This window comes from Conger conger, chromosome 9 (assembly GCF_963514075.1).
Source record: "Conger conger chromosome 9, fConCon1.1, whole genome shotgun sequence".
NCBI classification, from domain to species: domain Eukaryota; kingdom Metazoa; phylum Chordata; class Actinopteri; order Anguilliformes; family Congridae; genus Conger; species Conger conger.
In genome coordinates, this window is record NC_083768.1 from 41,255,040 (window position 1) to 41,274,741 (window position 19,702).

The following is a 19,702-nucleotide window of genomic DNA, read 5'->3' on the forward strand; positions in this document are numbered from 1 at the left end:
GCAGAACTACTACCTTTCGGATGGACCACCACACAGCCTCCAAAACAGTGGGAGAAATAGAGACCACATCCACATCTGGACTTCAAGCCCCTTTATGTCTTTAATTATAATATGAGCCATATGATTTACAGGATCTGACTTTTGCCTAGTGGGATGAGGCGGTTCAGTGAGTAGCACTGTTGCCTCAGAGGTCCTGGGTTTGAATCCCGGCCTGGGCATAGTGGTTAAGGTAAATGACTGGGACATGCAAGGCTGACGGTTCTAATCCCGGTGTAGCCACAATAAGATCCGCACAGCCGTTGGGCCCTTGAGCAAGGCCCTTAACCCTGCATTGCTCCAGGGGAGGATTGTCTCCTGCTTAGTCTAATCAACTGTACATCGCTCTGGATAAGAGCGTCTGCCAAATGCCAATAATTTAATGTAATGTAACAAGTGAACCAGAGTTAATAGGTACAGTTTGTAGATAGTGAACAAGAGTCATTGGTGGAGTCTGGGGGAAGGTGCCCATATTCTGAAAAATATTTACTCTGAAATATGTTCATTCAGAGTCATGTTGCCATGTCAGAATGTTGTCATTCTTGGTGTCATTACACTTCCACTGTTCCAAACACCACTCAAACAAATCATTCAGGGTTTTTTTCAACTATAGCAAAGCTATTGTCATTATCTATTTTAAGTCCTATTTCACATATCCCCCCTGCACTATATACACTCTATTATATGATATTTTTCACTGACCTAATTGTGCTTTCTTGTCATTCTGTAACAAAATCCAACAATATTACCTTTCAAGGACAATAGACTATTGTATTTCACATTTCACATTTTCTCAAAGGGACATACATGAGTTTGCTTGAGTCATGTGCAAAATGCTTCCAGCCAGTTTTGTCTAGATTTGGACAGAAAATGACCCAAATAAAACACTCTCCAAGCATAACAAATTTGTCTAATTAATAGTAATGAAATTCTTCAGAGAGATAATGCAAGTCTGAAACTGAACTAGCTTTGGTTGCATAAGTGTAAAAAGCCGGATATTTATTTCTTAATAAAGCAATTTGGGTTAAGACCACTGCTTGGGAAAGTGCCAAACTGTCCTCAGGAAAATTAAAGAAAAGAAAGTTCGAGTGATATTGAGATTTTGAATGTACGAATTTTCAAGACGTTTGCTTCTAATTCTGCGTTGTGAGACAGAAAAATCATGAGAGTTAATCCTGAAAATACACACAATCCTGAAAATAATCAAAATAACTTTCATTCTGAAATAGAATTCAATTCGAAACTGATTGTGTTTGAAAACTACTTTTTAAGAATCGATCAAATGGGGTATATATGTGGGTAATATACAACATAAACGATTTTCTTTGTCTTTTTCGTTTACTCTCCATTGGAATGGGACTAATTTGTTGATCTCTGGTCAGCAATAGTGGTGAAACAACGCTTTAGCAAAGTTTTTTTTGTCAGGCTTTATGATACTTGAAGCGCAGATACACCACCACGCCTCTAGAGCCCCCCATTCCTAAATGTATATTGTGGATCTACGGGGTTAGCTAGCGCGGGGAATATTATTAGCTCTTGCCCACTTTGGTTTTCTTGTCAGTGACTCAGTGAATATAGGAGGAGTAAAGATGGCGGACAACGGCGGCGTAGAGCCTGTGAATAACAACAATAATAAAAATACCGCTTCGGAGGGGACAATAATCAAAGTCACAGTCAAAACTCCAAAGGATAAGGAGGAAATCGCCATCTCAGAGGATGCCTCAGTCACACAGGTCAGTTTGGTCGCGACAACAATTAAATCCGCTGCATGCGTATCTTCTGATCGTGATCCCTGCCCAGCCTGGCCGTGAGATACCCCTGGCTGACTCGCCTGTTAGCAGTTAGCTAACGTTAGTTAGCTACGCTAAGCGTAAACGCCTAAAGATCAGTGGCATGGATTTAACCCCAGTTATAAAATAGTTAAAACGGTAACTGAAACATAAGGGAAGAAGATGGATACTGAGAACAAAACATATTTCCGTATTTGCGATCACGATTGTAATCATTCAGTCTATGAAACTAAAAGCCGACTGGAGCCCACACTCCAGTCATGTGCGATCGATGTTGCTAGCTTGACTAGCCTAGTTAGCCAGCCACTAGACATCGATGGGCAGCTAGCTAGTGGCGTTCTACCCATTAACTTGGTGTTGATTATAATCTACACCATAGCTTACTAAAATAATGTTTGTTGAGGAGTTGTTTAACCCACGTATTTTGACAAATGGCAGTTTCTAGAAGCGTCTTTTGATGCCGCAATCTTATTTTCTGGCACAGCGGGAACATCTTGAATGTTCTGGAAGAACCACTGTTGGGACATGGTTAGCTCGCTAGCGCACTTTGCTAAAGCAACGTTTTTAGGCCTGAATGCGCCAAAAGGATTTCGTCACTTTCGACATTCCAGCGAAGCTCGCCGACAAATCTTTTTTTTAATCCGGTCATTAACCTTAGCTGCGGGTTTTCTCGTGTCCCAAATATGACCCGGTTTTGTGGCTGACGCTGCTGTCTTGTTTAATAAGCCGGATTTTGTACGCAGAACGCCGCCAGCTAGCTATCAAACTGTTAGCTTTGCATTGCGGAACTCAGCCTCCGGCTACCAGTTTCCTCCGGACAGCTAGTTAACATTACTGGCTAACTAGTGGACATTCGTTTTAGGTGGGTTTGGTGATCTAATTAGTATTTATTAACAAGCTATCCACTGCTACCCAGGTCCCATGAGTGGTTTTCGAAGGATGACAACCTTGTATGTTTTTCCTGTATTTGGTTGCCGGTTACACGGTTAGCTGACTAACGCGAGATAAGATCATGATGCTGTCCTGTGCCCTATCCCAACTCAGTTTAAATGTGTATCCAGGTCCCCGTTGAAGTGAAATCATTCGGTTGTCAGCTTTGAGAACCTGAATCGGTTTGAGTCTTAAGTGGATGATGTTGAGATTTCATATGCGAGGCCACGGTGGGTAAGTTAGATGTCTGGTTATGCGGCAGGAGAGTGTTCTGACTGGATATGTCACAGTATGGTACAATGTAGCTAACACCGTCGCTAATAAACGAATTAGATAGCCAACCGCTAACGCATATCACATAGATAGATTTGTGGATGATTTAGCTACCTGTGAAGAGAAAATGCACTTTCTGGTGATAAACATCGCATCGGAAGTTATGCGTTTTGCCCCCATTGAGCAGATTGTACTAATAGTTGCTGTGTTAATAAAAAATAATATATCGTTGCCATGAAATATTGTGATAGATTTAACCAAATCGTTCCTTCTGGGACATAAACAGGACCCTACGCGATACAAAGACCCTGTTCATACAGAACGAGCTTTCCAGAGGTCTCGCAAGGCATGCGTCTCTTTTCTACCCACCTCGGGGGTAATTCAGTCCCGAGTCAATTGACCTGTTGGAAGGTTCCAGGTGCTCATTATGGACATGACCTGTGTCAACCTTGCTTACGCCAGCATTCAAACTTAATTAGTTTAAAAAAGAGAACATGTCCCTAGGATGAAATCGGGGGCATATTGATTACCCTAGTAGCAATAGCTGGTACGTGTTTATCAATATATGCTGGGTTAAGGGAGCTTCAACGCAACATGCATCCTAAGGATGTGTTGCTAAAGGGACTTTGGCCTGGCCTGTATTAATGAACTATTTCCTGGTCATACTGCCCTTAATTGGTTGTATCCCGCCACTGGTTTTCATGGCTCAAAATCTGTATCCTTTTGTTTTTATGGGGTGGCCTAGTACTCACGGGATGGGGTAATCAGTTCCATATGGCAGGATCATGAAATGTCTGTTAGAAAATGGTTTTCAAGTTATATCCAGACATCAGAATGAATCTGCACTGGCCATAACAATTTCACAATTTTTTCTCTTTAGTGATTGCTATGTATTGCACTATTCCATATCTGGCTTGCTACCTATAAATTGTTAAATCGTCTACTGATTTTGAGCAGTCTTTTCCAGTGTTTTCTCTCCACTCAAGCAGCTTTGTGCATCTCAGTGAAGGCTAATGTGCAATTGGCCTCACCAGCAAGCAAAATGCATTGCTATGTGTAGCTGCTACAGTTGTTTGCTAAAGGAAATTTCATGAATGGTTTTACTGAAATGCTCTTGTGCTTTACATGTGTATTGTATGTTAGGCACCTGCTGCAGGTATTGACATTATAAAAAGTCGTTCACGATTTACAGGTCTTGTTTGATCGGCAGGTAGTGTACGGATAGACCCGCTGATTACGTTAATTTGAATCCGTAACATGGGTGGAGATGTATGATTCGGCAGTGTCTTGAGGGGGGAAACTGGTCTCGTGTGAATAAGGTGGAGCCTTTTCTCCTGTTGGTCTGGCTGTCGTCATCCTCTCCCCCTCCCCAGCTCCCCCGCTCTGTCAGGCTCCAGAGACGGCTGCCTTGTTAGGCTGCGTTTCCCCCGTGTTACCTGGGTACCGCAGTCAGCTCAGCCCTGGAGGCTGGCCTGCTCCACTGATGTGGGACTGAGATAACCTCCTGCGTCAGCGTCCTTGCCCGGCTATCGCAAGACGTTCTCGCAACGTTGCCGTCATGTAGCGGCAAGGTTATAACGAGTAATGTTTTGAGAACATTATGTGTTGGCTGGGAATTGGGGCTCCGATTCAGCTGTACCTGTTGCTTACCTGTTTGCCGTTTCACTGATCTTGTTCGTGTTCTTATTGGGCTAGTGGGTTGCACGCAGTTGAACTCTGCAACTCATTGCTCTGACTTGGGAGGTTGGAGTTTAAGGGCTGGGAGCTTTCCGGTTGATACCTCATAGCAGCCGTTAGCACCTAGCAATAAGATGTCGCAAGCTTAAAGTACCATAACCTCCACAACTGTTTGTTGGGAACATTAAAATATTATGTGTAAATTGTATTTTGGAGTTAACTCTTTGCCGTTACTGTGTATTCCAGCGACTTGTACTTGGCAAGTCGGAGCTGAGAAATTATACCTGACTTTCTGACTCGCAATTACAAGCTAACGTGCTGTTCCAGCAATCTTTCCTGGTCAGAAGGTCGTAATTACAAGTTTCCGAGATACCTGGTCTGCGGCATTAGACCTGAAGATACTCAGCACAGAGTGGCATTCTGGGAGATGTAGTGATATGACATATTAGCCGTGAAGCTATGCAGGCTGTGAAGGGGGTGATCTCTGTACATGTTTTTTGTACTAATTGTTTTTGGAGGGATCCAGGGATCATCAAATCACGGCCCTCGTGGTCTGAGGACTGCTGGTGTTCCACCCTCCCTTTACCTGAGAGTCAGGTGTGAAGACCAACTGGCCAGTCATTAGAACTAATTGTTCAGCTAATTACCTGGGAGAAAGGAACCAGGGCCAGAGTTAGATTTGAGGTACTGATTTGATGATGGCTGATTTAATCTGAACGGTGTCCCCAGTGTTTGGTCTCGGGTGAGACTTCCGTAACTGTGCAGGGCCCAACCGTAACCCTTCCTCCCCCTGTCCCCCGCGGCAGTTCAAGGAGGAGATCTCCCGGAGGTTCAAGGCCAAGCAGGATCAGCTGGTGCTGATCTTCGCCGGGAAGATCCTGAAGGATGGCGACACGCTCAACCAGCACGGCATCAAGGACGGCCTGACGGTCCACCTGGTCATCAAGACCGCACACAAGTAAGAACACGGTCAACCTGGTCGTCAAGACCACACACAAGTAAGGGCACGGTCCACCTGGTCATCAAGACCGCACACAAGTAAGGGCACGGTCCACCTGGTCATCAAGACCGCACACAAGTAAGAACACGGTCAACCTGGTCGTCAAGACCACACACAAGTAAGGGCACGGTCCACCTGGTCATCAAGACCGCACACAAGTAAGAACACGGTCAACCTGGTCGTCAAGACCACACACAAGTAAGGGCACGGTCCACCTGGTCATCAAGACCGCACACAAGTAAGAACACGGTCAACCTGGTCGTCAAGACCACACACAAGTAAGGGCACGGTCCACCTGGTCGTCAAGACCGCACACAAGTAATCGCAAAGTCCACCTGGTCGTCAAGACCGCATACGAGTAAGCGTGCAGCTTGGACTGGGTTCCTCTTTCCTCTTGGGGTTTTTTCCTCTCACCACTGTTTCACTCTTTTCTTTTCTTTTATTTTGCCTCAAGTATTCACTTTTTTGGGGTTCGAGCATGTTTTTTGCCCAGTTTTCGTTTGTATTTCCACAGTGAAATATAAACATTGAGCTCAATTGTGCTAGGACGGTGGCTGCACGGTCAGCCATATTGATAGCCAGGGAGGGAGGGGTCCATTTGGCAGGGATGTCCCTTTCTCTTCCCCTGCGTCTCTGTGCGTCTCTGTGCGTCTCTGTGCGTCTCTGTGCGTCTCTGTGCTTCTCTGTCCTCCTCTGTCCTCCTCTGTCCTCCTCTGTCCTCCTCTGTCCGTCTCTGTGCGTCTCTGTGCGTCTCCCAGATTCACTGTTGGGAGGTAGCAGAATATGCTGTCAGGATAAAAATGGATTTCAAAATAAGCTACGGCTAGATTTGGTGGCAGGTTATACCTGTGAGGTTATAAAGTAACCATTTTGTGAATCCCCATCACTTGTTCATAAAGAGATTGAAGTAGGAATGTTTCTATAACCTTTTATAACATTTCTTCATACTTGGTTGTTTGTTCATCCAATGTTTTGCTCTACTGTCCCTTTACTCTGGCCAGACAAATGGTAAACGGTTGGCATTTATATAGAGCTTTTATCCAAAGCACTGTACAATTCTTGCTTCTCATTCACCCATTCATACACGTACTCGCACACCAACGGCGATTGGCTGCCATGCAAGGCACAAACTAGCTCATCAGGAGCATTTATGGGTTAGGTGTCTTGCTCAGGCACACTTGGACACACCCAGGGGGGGATCGAACCGGCAACCCTCCGTCTGCCAGACGACCGCTCTTACCCCCTGAGCCAATGTCGTTCCAGACCTGGTTCAAATATTAACTGAGGGGACGATTATGTGGGATTAAAGACTTCAACCACCAATCTTCCGGGTCCCAGTCATGTGCCTTAGCCACTAGGTTACAGGCTGCTGAGTATGTAATAAAAAAATAAAAATTTATACAACCCCACCTTCTGGTCCTCTTGTTTGGCTCATTTGCACCAGGAAACATTAATCGAGCACAGAATGGTGTTTGAATCCAAAACAATGACTTTGTGACCCGGGCCTGTTGTTGATGATTTTTGTTTTTTCCTGGTTCTTCCAGAGCAGCAGATGGCGCCGGTTCACAGGCTTCTGCCTCGTCCAGCTCGGGCGGCCCCCCGGTCAGCAGCAGCTCCAGCCCTGCCAGCCCCAGCCCGGCCGTCACCTCCTCCCCCGCGGGCCCCAACAGCAGCGGGTCCACAGCGGCCCCCACACAGCCAGCAAACCTGCTGAGTGAGTAACTGCCACTTCGCTAACCCCCACACAGTAACTGCCACATCGCTAACGTGCTAACCCCCACACAGCCAGCAAACCTACTGAGTAACTGCCACTTCGCTAACCCCCACACAGCCAGCAAACCGACTGAGTAACTGCCACTTTGCTAACCCCCACACAGCCAGCAAACCTACTGAGTAACTGCCACATCGCTAACCCGCTAACCCCCGCACGGCCAGCATACCTACTGAGTAACTGCCACATCGCTAACCCGCTAACCCCCGCACAGCCAGCAACACTACTGAGTAACTGCCACATCGCTAACGTGCTAACCCCCACACAGCCAGCAAACCTACTGAGTAACTGCCGCATCGCTAACGTGCTAACCCCCACACAGCCAGCAAACCTACTGAGTAACTGCCACATCGCTAACGTGCTAACCCCCACACAGCCAGCAACACTACTGAGTAACTGCCACATCGCTAACGTGCTAACCCCCACACAGCCAGCAACACTACTGAGTAACTGCCACATCCCTAACGTGCTAACCCCCCACACAGCCAGCAAACCTACTGAGTAACTGCCACATCGCTAACATGCTAACCCCCACACAGCCAGCAAACCTACTGAGTAACTGCCGCATCGCTAACGTGCTAACCCCCACACAGCCAGCAAACCTACTGAGTAACTGCCACATCGCTAACATGCTAACCCCCACACAGCCAGCAAACCTACTGAGTAACTGCCGCATCGCTAACGTGCTAACCCCCATACAGCCAGCAACACTACTGAGTAACTGCCACATCGCTAACGTGCTAACCCCCACACAGCCAGTAAACCTACTGAGTAACTGCCATATCGCTAACCCGCTAACCCCCGCACAGCCAGCAACACTACTGAGTAACTGCCACATCGCTAACGTGCTAACCCCCACACAGCCAGCGAACCTACTGAATAACTGCCACATCGTTAACCCACTAACCCCAACACAGCCAGCAACCCTACTGAATAACTGCCACATCACTAACACCCATATAGCCTGCAAACCGACTGAGTGGGTAACTACCACTAGACCCACCACCGAACAACACGCTTTCTGAGAGAAGAAATGAATCCAGGTCTAGAGTATGTGGACTGGAGATGAGGTCACAGACTCTTAACGGGCTTTCACCAAAACCATATTTATGTGGTTTGGCTGTGATAAGCTCTGCATCCCAATGTTTGGTTGCAGCTTTATTTGCTAGAGGGTATTCTCTGTGAAATTATGCTGGGTCCACAGATTGATTTGGGGATTCAGAGTTTTGTTACCTGGCTGATTAAGTCTTTGGAAATGGGTACGAAACGCCGCAAATATGGAATGTAAACGGGATTTTAAAGTAGAATGCTCCGCTACACATACAGTGGGAAAACTCTGCAGTTTAGAAAAAGAAAAGTTCCTCTCAAAACGACTCCGCCTTTTCAACTCCACCTTCTCAGAACCCTGATGAAAAAGGCTATTTTTGCCAGCGGTGTAATATTGGTGAAATGTCACCTCTTGCAGTTCCGTGGGATTGGGCCTTGCATAACCTCCAGTTTGCCAGCTTCAGAAATTAAGTCGGGGACCAAGATCAAAGAGATCGTGGTCACTGCAATATAAGCCAGAAAGCCAAACAAACCTCCTCTTTAAAGTGTGTATTCGTAATTTGGTCGATTTAGCGGTATCGTTGGTCACAAAAGTTGTTTTGACTGAACAGAACGGGATTGTGTGTGTGTGTGTGTGTGTGTGTGTGTGTGTGTGTGTGTGTGTGTGTGTGTGTGTGTGTGTGTGTGTGTGTGTGTGTGTGTGTGTGTGTGTGTGTGTGTGTGTGTGAAGACATCATGACATCACCATGATCAGAAGCATCTCAGCCTGGTCTTCTCAGTGCAATCGAGGTCTTTCTGCATTTCTATAGCGATATTGGGTGTAGACTTGCTTATTAGGTATAATTTAGGAAAATAGTCCTAATTAGACAGCACAGCTGTTTAAAGATATGGCGTTGATTATTGATTATGTTTATAATGTTCAGGCTGTTTGGTGGTGTTAAACAGCACAGTTGAATCTAGCACTTCTTGGGTTAAGTGCCTTTATCTGCAACACCAGTGCTGGTCTTTTTCCCTTTTTCTTCTTCTCATTCGTTTTGCCCAGGGGCCATCAACTGTTAATGTTGTTTAATGGGTGATGGTCTACGTGTAATGTAGTTTACCTGATGGTGGTGTAAGGGTAATGTAGTTTAACGGGCGATGATCTATGGCTATTGTAGTTTTAGAGGTGACGGGCTATGGGTAATGTAGTGTACCTGGTGATGGTCTATGGGTATTGTAGTTAAAGGCTGATGGTCTATGGGTATTGTAGTTTAACGGGTGATGGTTTATGGCTATTGTAGTTTAACGGGCGATGGTCTATTGTTAATGTAGTTTTAGAGGTGATGGGCTATGGGTAATGTAGTTTACTTGGTGATGGTCTGTGGGTATTATAGTTAATGGCTGATGGTCTATGGCTATTATAGTTAATGGGTGATGTCGTTGATGGTTTATGGGTATTGTAGTTAATGGGTGATGGTATGTGGGTAATGTACTTTAACAGGTGATGGTCTATGGCTGTGATAGTTAATGGGTGATGTTCTATGGCTATTATAGTTGATGGGTGATGGTTTATGGATATTGTAGTTAATGGGTGATGGTTTATGGGTATTGTAGTTAATGGGTGATGGTATGTGGGTAATGTACTTTAAAAGGTGATGGTCTATGGCTATTATTGTTAATGGGTGATGGTTTATGGGTAATGTAGTTTAACGGGTGATGGTCTGTGGATATTGTAGTTAATGGGTGATGGTTTGTGGGAAATGTAGTTTAACGGGTGACGTCTCTCCCCAGCGGGCTTCGGCGACCTCTCCAGCCTGGCGGGCCTGGGCATGGGCTCGGCCAACTTCATGGAGCTGCAGCAGCAGATGCAGCGGCAGCTCATGTCCAACCCGGAGATGCTGTCCCAGATCATGGAGAACCCGCTGGTGCAGAACATGATGTCCAACCCGGACCTGATGAGGCAGATGATCGTGGCCAACCCGCAGATGCAGCAGCTGATGGAGAGGAACCCCGAGATCTCGCACATGCTCAATAACCCCGAGCTCATGAGACAGGTGAGGTCAGAGGGGGAGGGGCTAGAACACAACGCCTGAGCTCATGAGACAGGTGAGGTCAGAAGGGGAGGGGCTAGAACACTATCCTGAGCTCATGAGACAGGTGAGGTCAGAGGGGGAGGGGCTAGAACACAACGCCTGAGCTCATGAGACAGGTGAGGTCAGAAGGGGAGGGGCTAGAACACTATCCTGAGCTCATGAGACAGGTGAGGTCAGAGGGGGAGGGGCTAGGCGGCTAGGCGGCTAGAACTGTTCTCAGCGCAGGAGATAAGTGAGTCCAATGGGGTGGATGAGCCAAACGAAAGTACTGGTAGCTCTCCAAGCAGTTGAGACCTAATGATGAGACTTAATGGTCCCCAAAATTAGTGGAGCAGTCATGTTATCGGTGTCTTTCTGATTGGCTCACACCGAGGCATGTGATTCAGAGCATTGGGCTGGCATTAGGAGTTACGGGCTTCATGGCGAGCAGAAGTTACTCTGTGCTCATCGTCACCTGGGGATGAAGTATCCCAGCTATCACAAAATGCTCTCGCAACATTGCTGCCATGGAGTGGCAGTGTTACTAACATTGACAAAACATTCCAGTAACTTTACGGGAACGTTTTGTGTTGGCTGGGTTGGCAGTAGAGCGGTGGTCTGAGGAGACTCACAGATGAGAGATCTCACAGCTGGAGGTGTTTTTGCACCTCATTATTCATGCATTCCCATTGGTCAGTTGTGCTTGATTCTGACTTATTATTCTTATGATAAGCACAGATCCTGTGCAGACTCACGACACACCCTCTAGAGGCCGGCTGACAAAGTGCAGGCTCTGTGCAAACTGAGACGGGAGTCTTGGGGAGTCTTGGGGAGTCTTGGGGAGTCTTGGGGAGTCTTGGGGAGTCTTGGGGAGTCAGTCTGACCGCGCATGTTTCCCCCTCCAGACCATGGAGCTGGCGCGGAACCCCGCCATGATGCAGGAGATGATGCGGAACCAGGACCGGGCGCTTAGCAACCTGGAGAGCATCCCGGGCGGCTACAACGCCCTGCGCAGGATGTACACGGACATCCAGGAGCCCATGTTCAGCGCCGCGCGTGAGCAGGTCAGTCCCGCCCGGGGGGGGGGAGGGTGCTGGTCTACGCTCTCCCCAAAGCGCAGAGCCCCGGTCCTCCAATCACGGTCCTCCAATTACGGTCCTCCAATTACGGTCCTCCAATCACGGTCCTCCAATCACGGTCCTCCAATCACGGTCCTCCTGGGCCGTTGTAGAAGTGTCTGATATATTACCGTGTATTTTGAAGTACACTCCTCTGGAATGTATTTGTTGGGCCAACCCACCTGCTTATATTTTATTACAGCGTATTTAATTTCTCTTTAGGGTGCAGACTGATAACATTGTGTATGTGCGATCTGAAAGAGGAAATCAGCAAGGGATCATCAAATCACGGTCCTCGAAGGCTGAGACCTGACGGTTTTCCACCCTCCCTTTACCAGCTTTCTGAAGACAATCTGGCCAATCGGTAGCAGTCATTGTTGGGTTAATTACCTGGGAGAAAAGAAAGCCAGGGCTGGATTTGGATAGGAGGGCCAGATTTGATGATCCCCGCCATTGTGTGAAGTTTCCCATAATAACGTACATAACAGGTTTTTTAACAATATTGTACATCTGGGGTTATAATTTAAGATATATAATTTTGTACATTGGACTGATAAGCGCGTGGTATCGAGCGGGCATGGGAGTTTGTGCAGGACTTTACTGCCACTCGTAAATAAAATGCTAAAATGCAATAAAAAAGAGGGGAACATTTATCAGCTGCAGTTTATATCACTAAATGTGGCTATTCATGACAGCTCATATAAATGATTGGGCTAATGAAATAATTAAGCGCAGAATTTGTTCTGAAATCCAGAAAAGGATACGACCTGCCTTGCCCATCCTTGGTTTAGAGAATGAAATTGCGTAAATGTCGAAAAGAAGATACCATTTTAAAAGTTCTCCTCAAATGCTATTGTTTAAGCCGCTTCCTAGGTCCAGTCCCTTGTCTGTACCCCCCACGCAGTAGTAGTAGTAGTAGTAGTAGTAGCAGTAGTAGTAGCAGTAGTAGTAGCAGTAGTAGTAGCAGTAGTAGTAGCTGTAGTAGTAGCAGCAGTAGCAGTAGTAGTAGCTGTAGTAGTAGCAGCAGTAGTAGTAGCAGTAGCAGCAGTAGTAGTAGTAGTCGTAGTAGCAGTAGTAGTAGCTGTAGTAGTAGTAGTAGCTGTAGTAGTAGCAGCAGTAGCAGCAGTAGTAGCAGCAGTAGCAGTAGTAGTAGCTGTAGTAGTAGCAGCAGTAGCAGTAGTAGTAGCAGTAGTAGTAGCAGTAGTAGCTGTAGTAGTAGCAGCAGTAGTAGTAGTAGCAGCAGCAGTAGTAGTAGTAGCAGCAGTAGTAGCAGTAGTAGTAGTAGTAGTAGCAGTAGCAGCAGTAGTAGTAGTAGCAGTAGCAGTAGCAGCAGTAGTAGTAGTAGTAGTGGTAGTAGCAGTAGCAGCAGCAGCAGTAGTAGTAGTAGTAGTAGTGGTAGTAGCAGTAGCAGCAGTAGTAGTAGTAGCAGTACTCTCTGTAGCACCAGTGTTCAGAAAGACGACAAAACGAAGCTCATCGTAAAAATGCCCAGCCGTTAACCCTGTATTGTCCCACGTTTACTGAGTCCCGTGTGTGTTCCCACACCCCCCTCGCCCCCCTCTCCAGTTTGGGAACAACCCGTTCTCGGCCCTGGGTGGGAACTCGGACGGCTCCGGGGTGCAGCCCTCCCGGACGGAGAACCGCGAGCCCCTGCCCAATCCCTGGGGCCCGCCCGGCTCGGCCGCGCCCGCCGAGGGGGGAGGAGGCGGGACGGGCACCTCCTCCTCCACCACCACCACCTCCTCCTCCACCTCCGGCCAGAGCGGAACCACGCCCAGCGTCTCCAACCCCCTGGGCCTCGGAGGAGCCAGCCTGGGGAACGGTAATGCCCCCCCCCCGGACGCGCTCCTCAGGGACTCACCTGGGCGCACGGGGGTATTAATAGCCCTGCTGCGGCAGGTGTTGTGGTGCAGATTCTGCTAAAATGGCCCCTTCCCGGGGATTCCAGGCCCTTCTGCAGCGCATCATTTAGAGGGCAGGGATTTGTGGTCGAATATCAGCCATTTTATTTGCTTTTCTTTTCTTTTTTTTTTTCTTCTTACGGTGAAATGTTCCATTAATCTGGTTAAACGTTTTGACACTGGCTCCTTATTTGTAACCTGACACAAATCTGGCTTGGTCTGAACTCCTTAATCTTCTATGTGTATTTGATGTTTGTTCCCATAATGCAATTTCTTTTTTTTCTCTCTCCCTCTCCCTTTTTCCCCCTCACCACTTTCTCTCCCTCTCTCTGTCTCTCTCCCTCTCTGTCTCTCCCTCTCCTCTCCCTCCCTCTCTCTCCGTCTCTCTCTCTCTCTCCCCCCCCTTTCCCTTTCCTTCTCCTTCCCTCTCTCTCCTCTCCTTCCCTCCCTCCCTCCGCGCAGGCATGTTCAGCAGCCCCGGCATGCAGTCGCTGCTGCAGCAGATCTCGGAGAACCCGCAGCTGATGCAGAACATGCTGTCCGCGCCCTACATGCGCAGCATGATGCAGTCGCTGGCACAGAACCCGGACGTGGCCTCGCAGGTCTGCGCAGCTCGTGATGTCACTGTGTTCCTTTCCGCTTCCCCCCGAGGGGGAAACCGGTTTGATTGGCTGAAGAAACACGTTCCACGCAAACACGCTCGGCTTCTGTGTGTCATTGTCTCCTGTGGGGAACACTGTTGACTCAAAAGTCGGGCAGGATGTGTGGGAACACCTGCTTACCCAGCAGAAATGGAACAGAAAGAGGAAGTGATGTTACACTGGGAACCAGAGCCAAGGTTCACTGTGTGTGTGTGTTTGGCGGGAGGGTAGTGGCTATTATTAATGGTGAAGATGATGATGATGATGATGATGATCCGTATGGTATCCGTCTCCCCAGGTGATGATGAATAACCCGCTGTTTGCTGGGAACCCCCAGCTGCAGGAACAGTTCAGACTGCAGCTGCCCGTCTTTCTGCAGCAGGTAAGAGACATTCCGGAGTGTCGCAGCCAAAATCTTCCCCCAGTGCAACACTGCCTACTACTGTTGGCGCCCTTTTTCTTCTGCTTACTGCTGTTAGCTTCCTTCTACTTAGCTTCCTTCTACTACTGTTAGCTTCCTTCTGCTACTACTGTTAGCTTCCTTCTGCTACTGCTACTGTTAGCTTCCTTCTACTGATGCTACTGTTAGCTTCCTTCTACTGAACTACAACTGTTGGCCTCCTTCTACTGAGCTACTACTGTTACTGTTAGCTTCCTTCTACTACTGTTAGCTTCCTTCTGCTACTGCTGTTAGCTTCCTTCTACTGCTGCTACAGTTAGCTTCCTTCTACTGATGCTACTGTTAGCTTCCTTCTACTGAACTACTACTGTTAGCTTCCTTCTACTGAGCTACTACTGTTACTGTTAGCTTCCTTCTACTACTGTTAGCTTCCTTCTGCTACTGCTGTTAGCTTCCTTCTACTGCTGCTAGTGTTAGCTTCCTTCTACTGCTGCTACTGTTAGCTTCCTTCCGCTGTTTCTTTCATTCCCCTTTGATTCTTTCGGTTCTGTTGCATTTGTTGCAAGGTTTCCCCTTGTCTTGTAAAACTTAAAAATAAAAATAAAAACTTTAAAAGTAGCACTGGTTGAAAATGTAGAATTATTATTCTTTCTCTGGATTTTGACTGAGAGTTTTGTGCTCCACAAAATGGTAATCTTAATCACTGGCTTAGCCCAAACGTGTGGACTTTGCTCCCCCTTACAAAACCCTGTGATTGGTTCAAGTCCGCTTAAGCACCCAACCAATTTAGAGCTCTTTTTCGTCGAGTTTTTATGTGTTGATGGAACACGAGATGTGGCTGGTTCACCTGTTTGTGTCTGAGCTGCTGATTGGCTGTTTCCGTCCTGTTTGAAGTGCTGATGGAACGTGAGACGTGATTGGTCAAGCTCTTTGTGTCTGAGCTGCTGATTGGCTGCTTTCAGATGCAGAACCCGGAGGCGCTGTCGGTGATGACGAACCCGCGGGCCATGCAGGCGTTACTGCAGATCCAGCAGGGCCTGCAGACGCTACAGACTGAGGCCCCAGGGCTCATGCCCAGGTGAGCGGGAGTGTGTGTGAGCGTGTGTGTGAGCGTGTGTGTGAGCGTGTGTGTGAGCGTGTGTGTGGTGTGTGTGAGCGTGTGTGTGAGCGTGTGTGTGAGCGTGTGTGTGAGCGTGTGTGTGTGAGCGTGTGTGTGAGCGTGTGTGTGAGCGTGTGTGTGAGCGTGTGTGTGAGCGTGTGTGTGAGAGCGTGTGTGAGAGCGTGTGTGAGAGCGTGTGTGAGAGCGTGTGTGAGAGCGTGTGTGAGAGCGTGTGTGTGAGCGTGTGTGTGAGCGTGTGTGTGAGCGTGTGTGTGAGCGTGTGTGTGAGCGTGTGTGTGAGCGTGTGTGTGAGCGTGTGTGTGAGCGTGTGTGTGTGAGCGCGTGTGTGTGAGCGCGTGTGTGTGAGCGCGTGTGTGTGAGCGCGTGTGTGTGAGCGCGTGTGTGTGAGCGCGTGTGTGAGAGCGCGTGTGTGAGAGCGCGTGTGTGTCAGACGGTAAACGTGCACCACTGTGAGTTTGTGTCTTATCCGATGTGTTTCTGTATGTGCATGATTATGTGCATGATTATGTGCATGATTATGTGCATGCATGTGCATCAGTGTGTATTAGTATCTAGTTTAGGCAGAGCCCTGTTAGTTAGTGGAAGATAAAAAAAACCAAAAAAAAAAGTAAAAAGTAAAACCATTTTTGAAACCCTTTGCCCTGCAGCCTGGCGCCCGGTGGAATCCCCACGACCCCCCTGCCCACGGGAGTGGGAGTGGGAGTGGGCGTGGCCCCGGAACCCACCACGCCCGCCGGCGGCGGAGGCCCCACCCCCGCGGCGCCCGGGACGAGCCCCGCCCAGCAGCAGCTCATGCAGCAGATGCTACAGATGTTCGCTGGAGGCGGAGCTTCGGTATGGGACCCCCCCCGTTAACGCCGGCCTTGCACCACACAACTCCGCACACTTTCGATCGCATCTTCACTGAGTAATGCTGATGTGGCATTTTTTCATTTCAGCTGTAGCACACCTCCAATATTCTGAGCCAAAGTGAAATGCTTCCGGGGGGAAAAGAAAATGTATCTTTTCAATGTTGATATGACAGGAACAGGGCCATGCTGTTTCCATGTGGTCGATGGTTGACATTTATATAGCGCTTTTATCCAAAGTACTGTACAATTGATTCACCCAATCATACACACACTGACACACCGACAGCCATTGGATGCCATGCAAGGCACCAACCAGCTCGTCAGGAGCATTTGGGGGTTAGGTGTCTTGCTCAGGGACACTTCGACACAGCCCGGGCGGGGGATCGAACCGGCAGCCCTCCCTCCGACTGCCAGACGACTGCTCTTACTGCCTGAACTAATGGGAGGGGGAGGGGACTTGGTACAAAAGGTTCTATGATTTCTAAACGGTTCATCCTCAAGTTAAAGCGGACAGTCTGCTCATTGTCATTGTCATAACATTACATTACATTACATTACATTACAGGACAAAACCGGAATAACAGAAAAAACGCGTCGCTGACGAATGACTTACGGTGCTCACTGTACCTCAAAGCCTGCTGCAAGATGTGGCACTCCACTGGCAGAAACCCGACCAAGAACATTTATTACAAAATGTAAAGTTAGTCATTTGGTAATTTAGAGAGAAAGTTGCAGTTAAAGGTACAATAGGTCATTTCGTCAAGAGAGGAATTGCAGCAACAGACGCACTCAAACCACAACACTGTTGAAACCCCCCTTACATATTACATATTCAAATGTGACATATTGAACCTTTAAAGTGAACTGCAGTTGAAAGTGGAAGTGTGAACTGACCCAGCGTGCGCCCGTCTGTGTCCCTGACCCCTGACCCCCGACCCCCTCAGACCCAGACCCCGGAGGTGCGGTTCCAGCAGCAGCTGGAGCAGCTGAGCGCCATGGGCTTCATCAACCGCGAGGCCAACCTGCAGGCCCTGATCGCCACGGGGGGAGACATCAACGCCGCCATCGAGAGACTGCTGGGCTCGCAGCCCTCTTAAACCCCGCCACACCCCGGGGGGCAGGGGGTGGGGTTCGGGTGGTTTTTCGGGAGGGGAGGGGGGGGAGGCGGCAGACAAAGTTATCACAGAAATGTATTTTTCCCCCCACCCCCCCAAAAAAAAAACGACACAAAGATCACAAAATGAAGCGCAGATCGACCCAGGTGTGCCACGCCCCGTCCCCCCAGACCACGCCCCGTTCCCCAAACCCTGCCCCCGTTATTCGCTCGCCAAATCCTTCTCGTCTGATGATTGGTTAGTCCTCCGACAAGGCCGCCATATGATCTGGTCTTGACGCCCCTCTCCCACCTCAAGACTGCCCCGTCTCTCACTGATTTTGGGGGGAAGTGGGTTGCACGTGTGCCCCCTTTTCATTAATTTTATTTTTCTGTTCTTTTTGGGGGGCAGGGGAGGGTAGGCCTACCATTGTAGAGTGAAAGATTCCACTGCCAAAAAAAAACATCACCACCCCCCCCCCCCCCCCCCACCTCACCATGACACCCCCAAGAACCAGCTAAGGCCTCGGCGAATCAGGAGAAAGTGAGGTTTTTTGTTTCGTTTTTCTTCGAGACGACCTGTCACTCAAGCTGCTTAAGTGGGGGAGGGGCTCTCCCGAGCGTGAGGCGTAGAACCTACTTGGCAAAAAAAAAAAAAAAAACAGACAAAAAAAAAAGAGTTGGGATTCTTAGAAAAGTCACGGAGAAAGGCTTCATTTTCGCTAGGCCTCGATCCTGTCACCACCCTCTCTCTCTCGCTCTCTCTCTCCCTCTCTCTGTAGTCCTGAGTTCATGCCTGCTTGACTTCACTATTTATTGCAAGTGCTGTAGAAGATTTCCTGTTTGCTCAACCCTTAGTAGCCGTTTCCTATTCGCTGACTGCAGCACAACAGCCCCGCCCCCTCACTCACCCCCCCACCATATCTATTCTGTTGTCATTCCAAATATTTTGCTGATGAGACCATTGGACCCCCAACCAACCCCCCACCTCTCTCTCGCCTTAGGCCCTGTAGCGCCGACCCCCCCCCTGGCCCGCCCCCCTTGGCTATGGTGACTCCTCCCACCCAGCCCCCCAAACTCCACCCACTCGGAACGTGATTGGTTACCCGAAGCAGGACTTAAAATCAGGCACTTTGACGCGATTTGAAATCAGTTTAATCAAAAAACAAGTATCCTGCAAAATGTTTTTTTTTTTTTTGTTGTTTTTTTTTGGGAGGGGGAGGGTGGGATGGAGGGGTCATGTGACAAACATCAATAAACTGGTTTTAAAGCTGGAGTTGGAGCTGGTTGAACACGGATTTCTTTCTTTCATTTTAATCCGATCACTTACGTGTTTTTATTTTTTGAGGTGCTATAGTGCCTAGAAAATGATCTGTTGTGTATCTCATTTTAATCTCCTTTAAAAAAAAAAAAAAAAAGACAAAATAAGAAAAAAGAAACAACAGCTTTACTTTTTTTTTCGTATGGTCGCACCATACTGTTAAAAAAAAAAGAAAAAAAAAATGAACGATAAAAATCTAGGTTGCTCTTGAAATCTCAGCCTCGTAGTTGTGGTAACCTTGGTAACGGCTCTAAAGCTTCGCTTATTTTGTCCGCTTTGAGAGCTCCGGTCCATCACCTGATTGAACATGTTGAAACTAACGTTTAACAGTACTGTACTAAAAAAAATAAAATGAAATAAAAATAAAGAAAGGTTGGTCAATAAGCTCGCCACCTCCTCCCTCTCTTGCTCTTTCTGTCCGCTGACCTCGTCTCGTGTTCCTGCTTTCTGAGAAGGTGAATTAAGTCACAGAGAAGAAACACAGAAAGGGCTACGGTTGTCTGGGTTACTGGGTTTTCAGGTGTGTTTATTCATATGTCCTGCATGGTTGAGTGAAATTTCTGAGTCCAAATATGTGTTCATGTGTTGTAATGGTCCATCAGTCACCTCTTCCTGTTTCATTGGTCACCCTCCTGTTCCTCACGCTCTGTGTTACATTTTGGATTTTATTTAATGCATTTAA

At 47.9% G+C, this 19,702-nt stretch overlaps 1 protein-coding gene across 1 annotated transcript; it reads left to right on the plus strand.

The window, feature by feature from the left end:
- Window positions 1-1,581: 1,581 nt before the first annotated feature.
- On the plus strand, window positions 1,582-19,408 carry ubqln4 (ubiquilin 4). The gene is made up of 11 exons (XM_061255280.1): window positions 1,582-1,769; window positions 5,513-5,664; window positions 7,251-7,420; window positions 10,295-10,557; window positions 11,481-11,639; window positions 13,260-13,515; window positions 14,057-14,196; window positions 14,534-14,617; window positions 15,598-15,713; window positions 16,403-16,589; window positions 17,551-19,408. The coding sequence occupies exons 1-11, from the start codon at window positions 1,626-1,628 to the stop codon at window positions 17,701-17,703; spliced, it is 1,824 nt and encodes a 607-aa protein (XP_061111264.1). The 5' UTR covers window positions 1,582-1,625; the 3' UTR covers window positions 17,704-19,408.
- Window positions 19,409-19,702: the final 294 nt, after the last annotated feature.

Coding starts and splice junctions, on each gene's coding strand:
- ubqln4 (XM_061255280.1), top strand. CDS start 1,626: ATGGCGGACAACGGCGGCGTAGAGCCTGTGAATAACAACAATAATAAA. Junction 5,665..7,250: donor GTCATCAAGACCGCACACAA/GTAAGAACACGG, acceptor TGGTTCTTCCAG/AGCAGCAGATGGCGCCGGTT. Junction 16,590..17,550: donor TCGCTGGAGGCGGAGCTTCG/GTATGGGACCCC, acceptor CGACCCCCTCAG/ACCCAGACCCCGGAGGTGCG.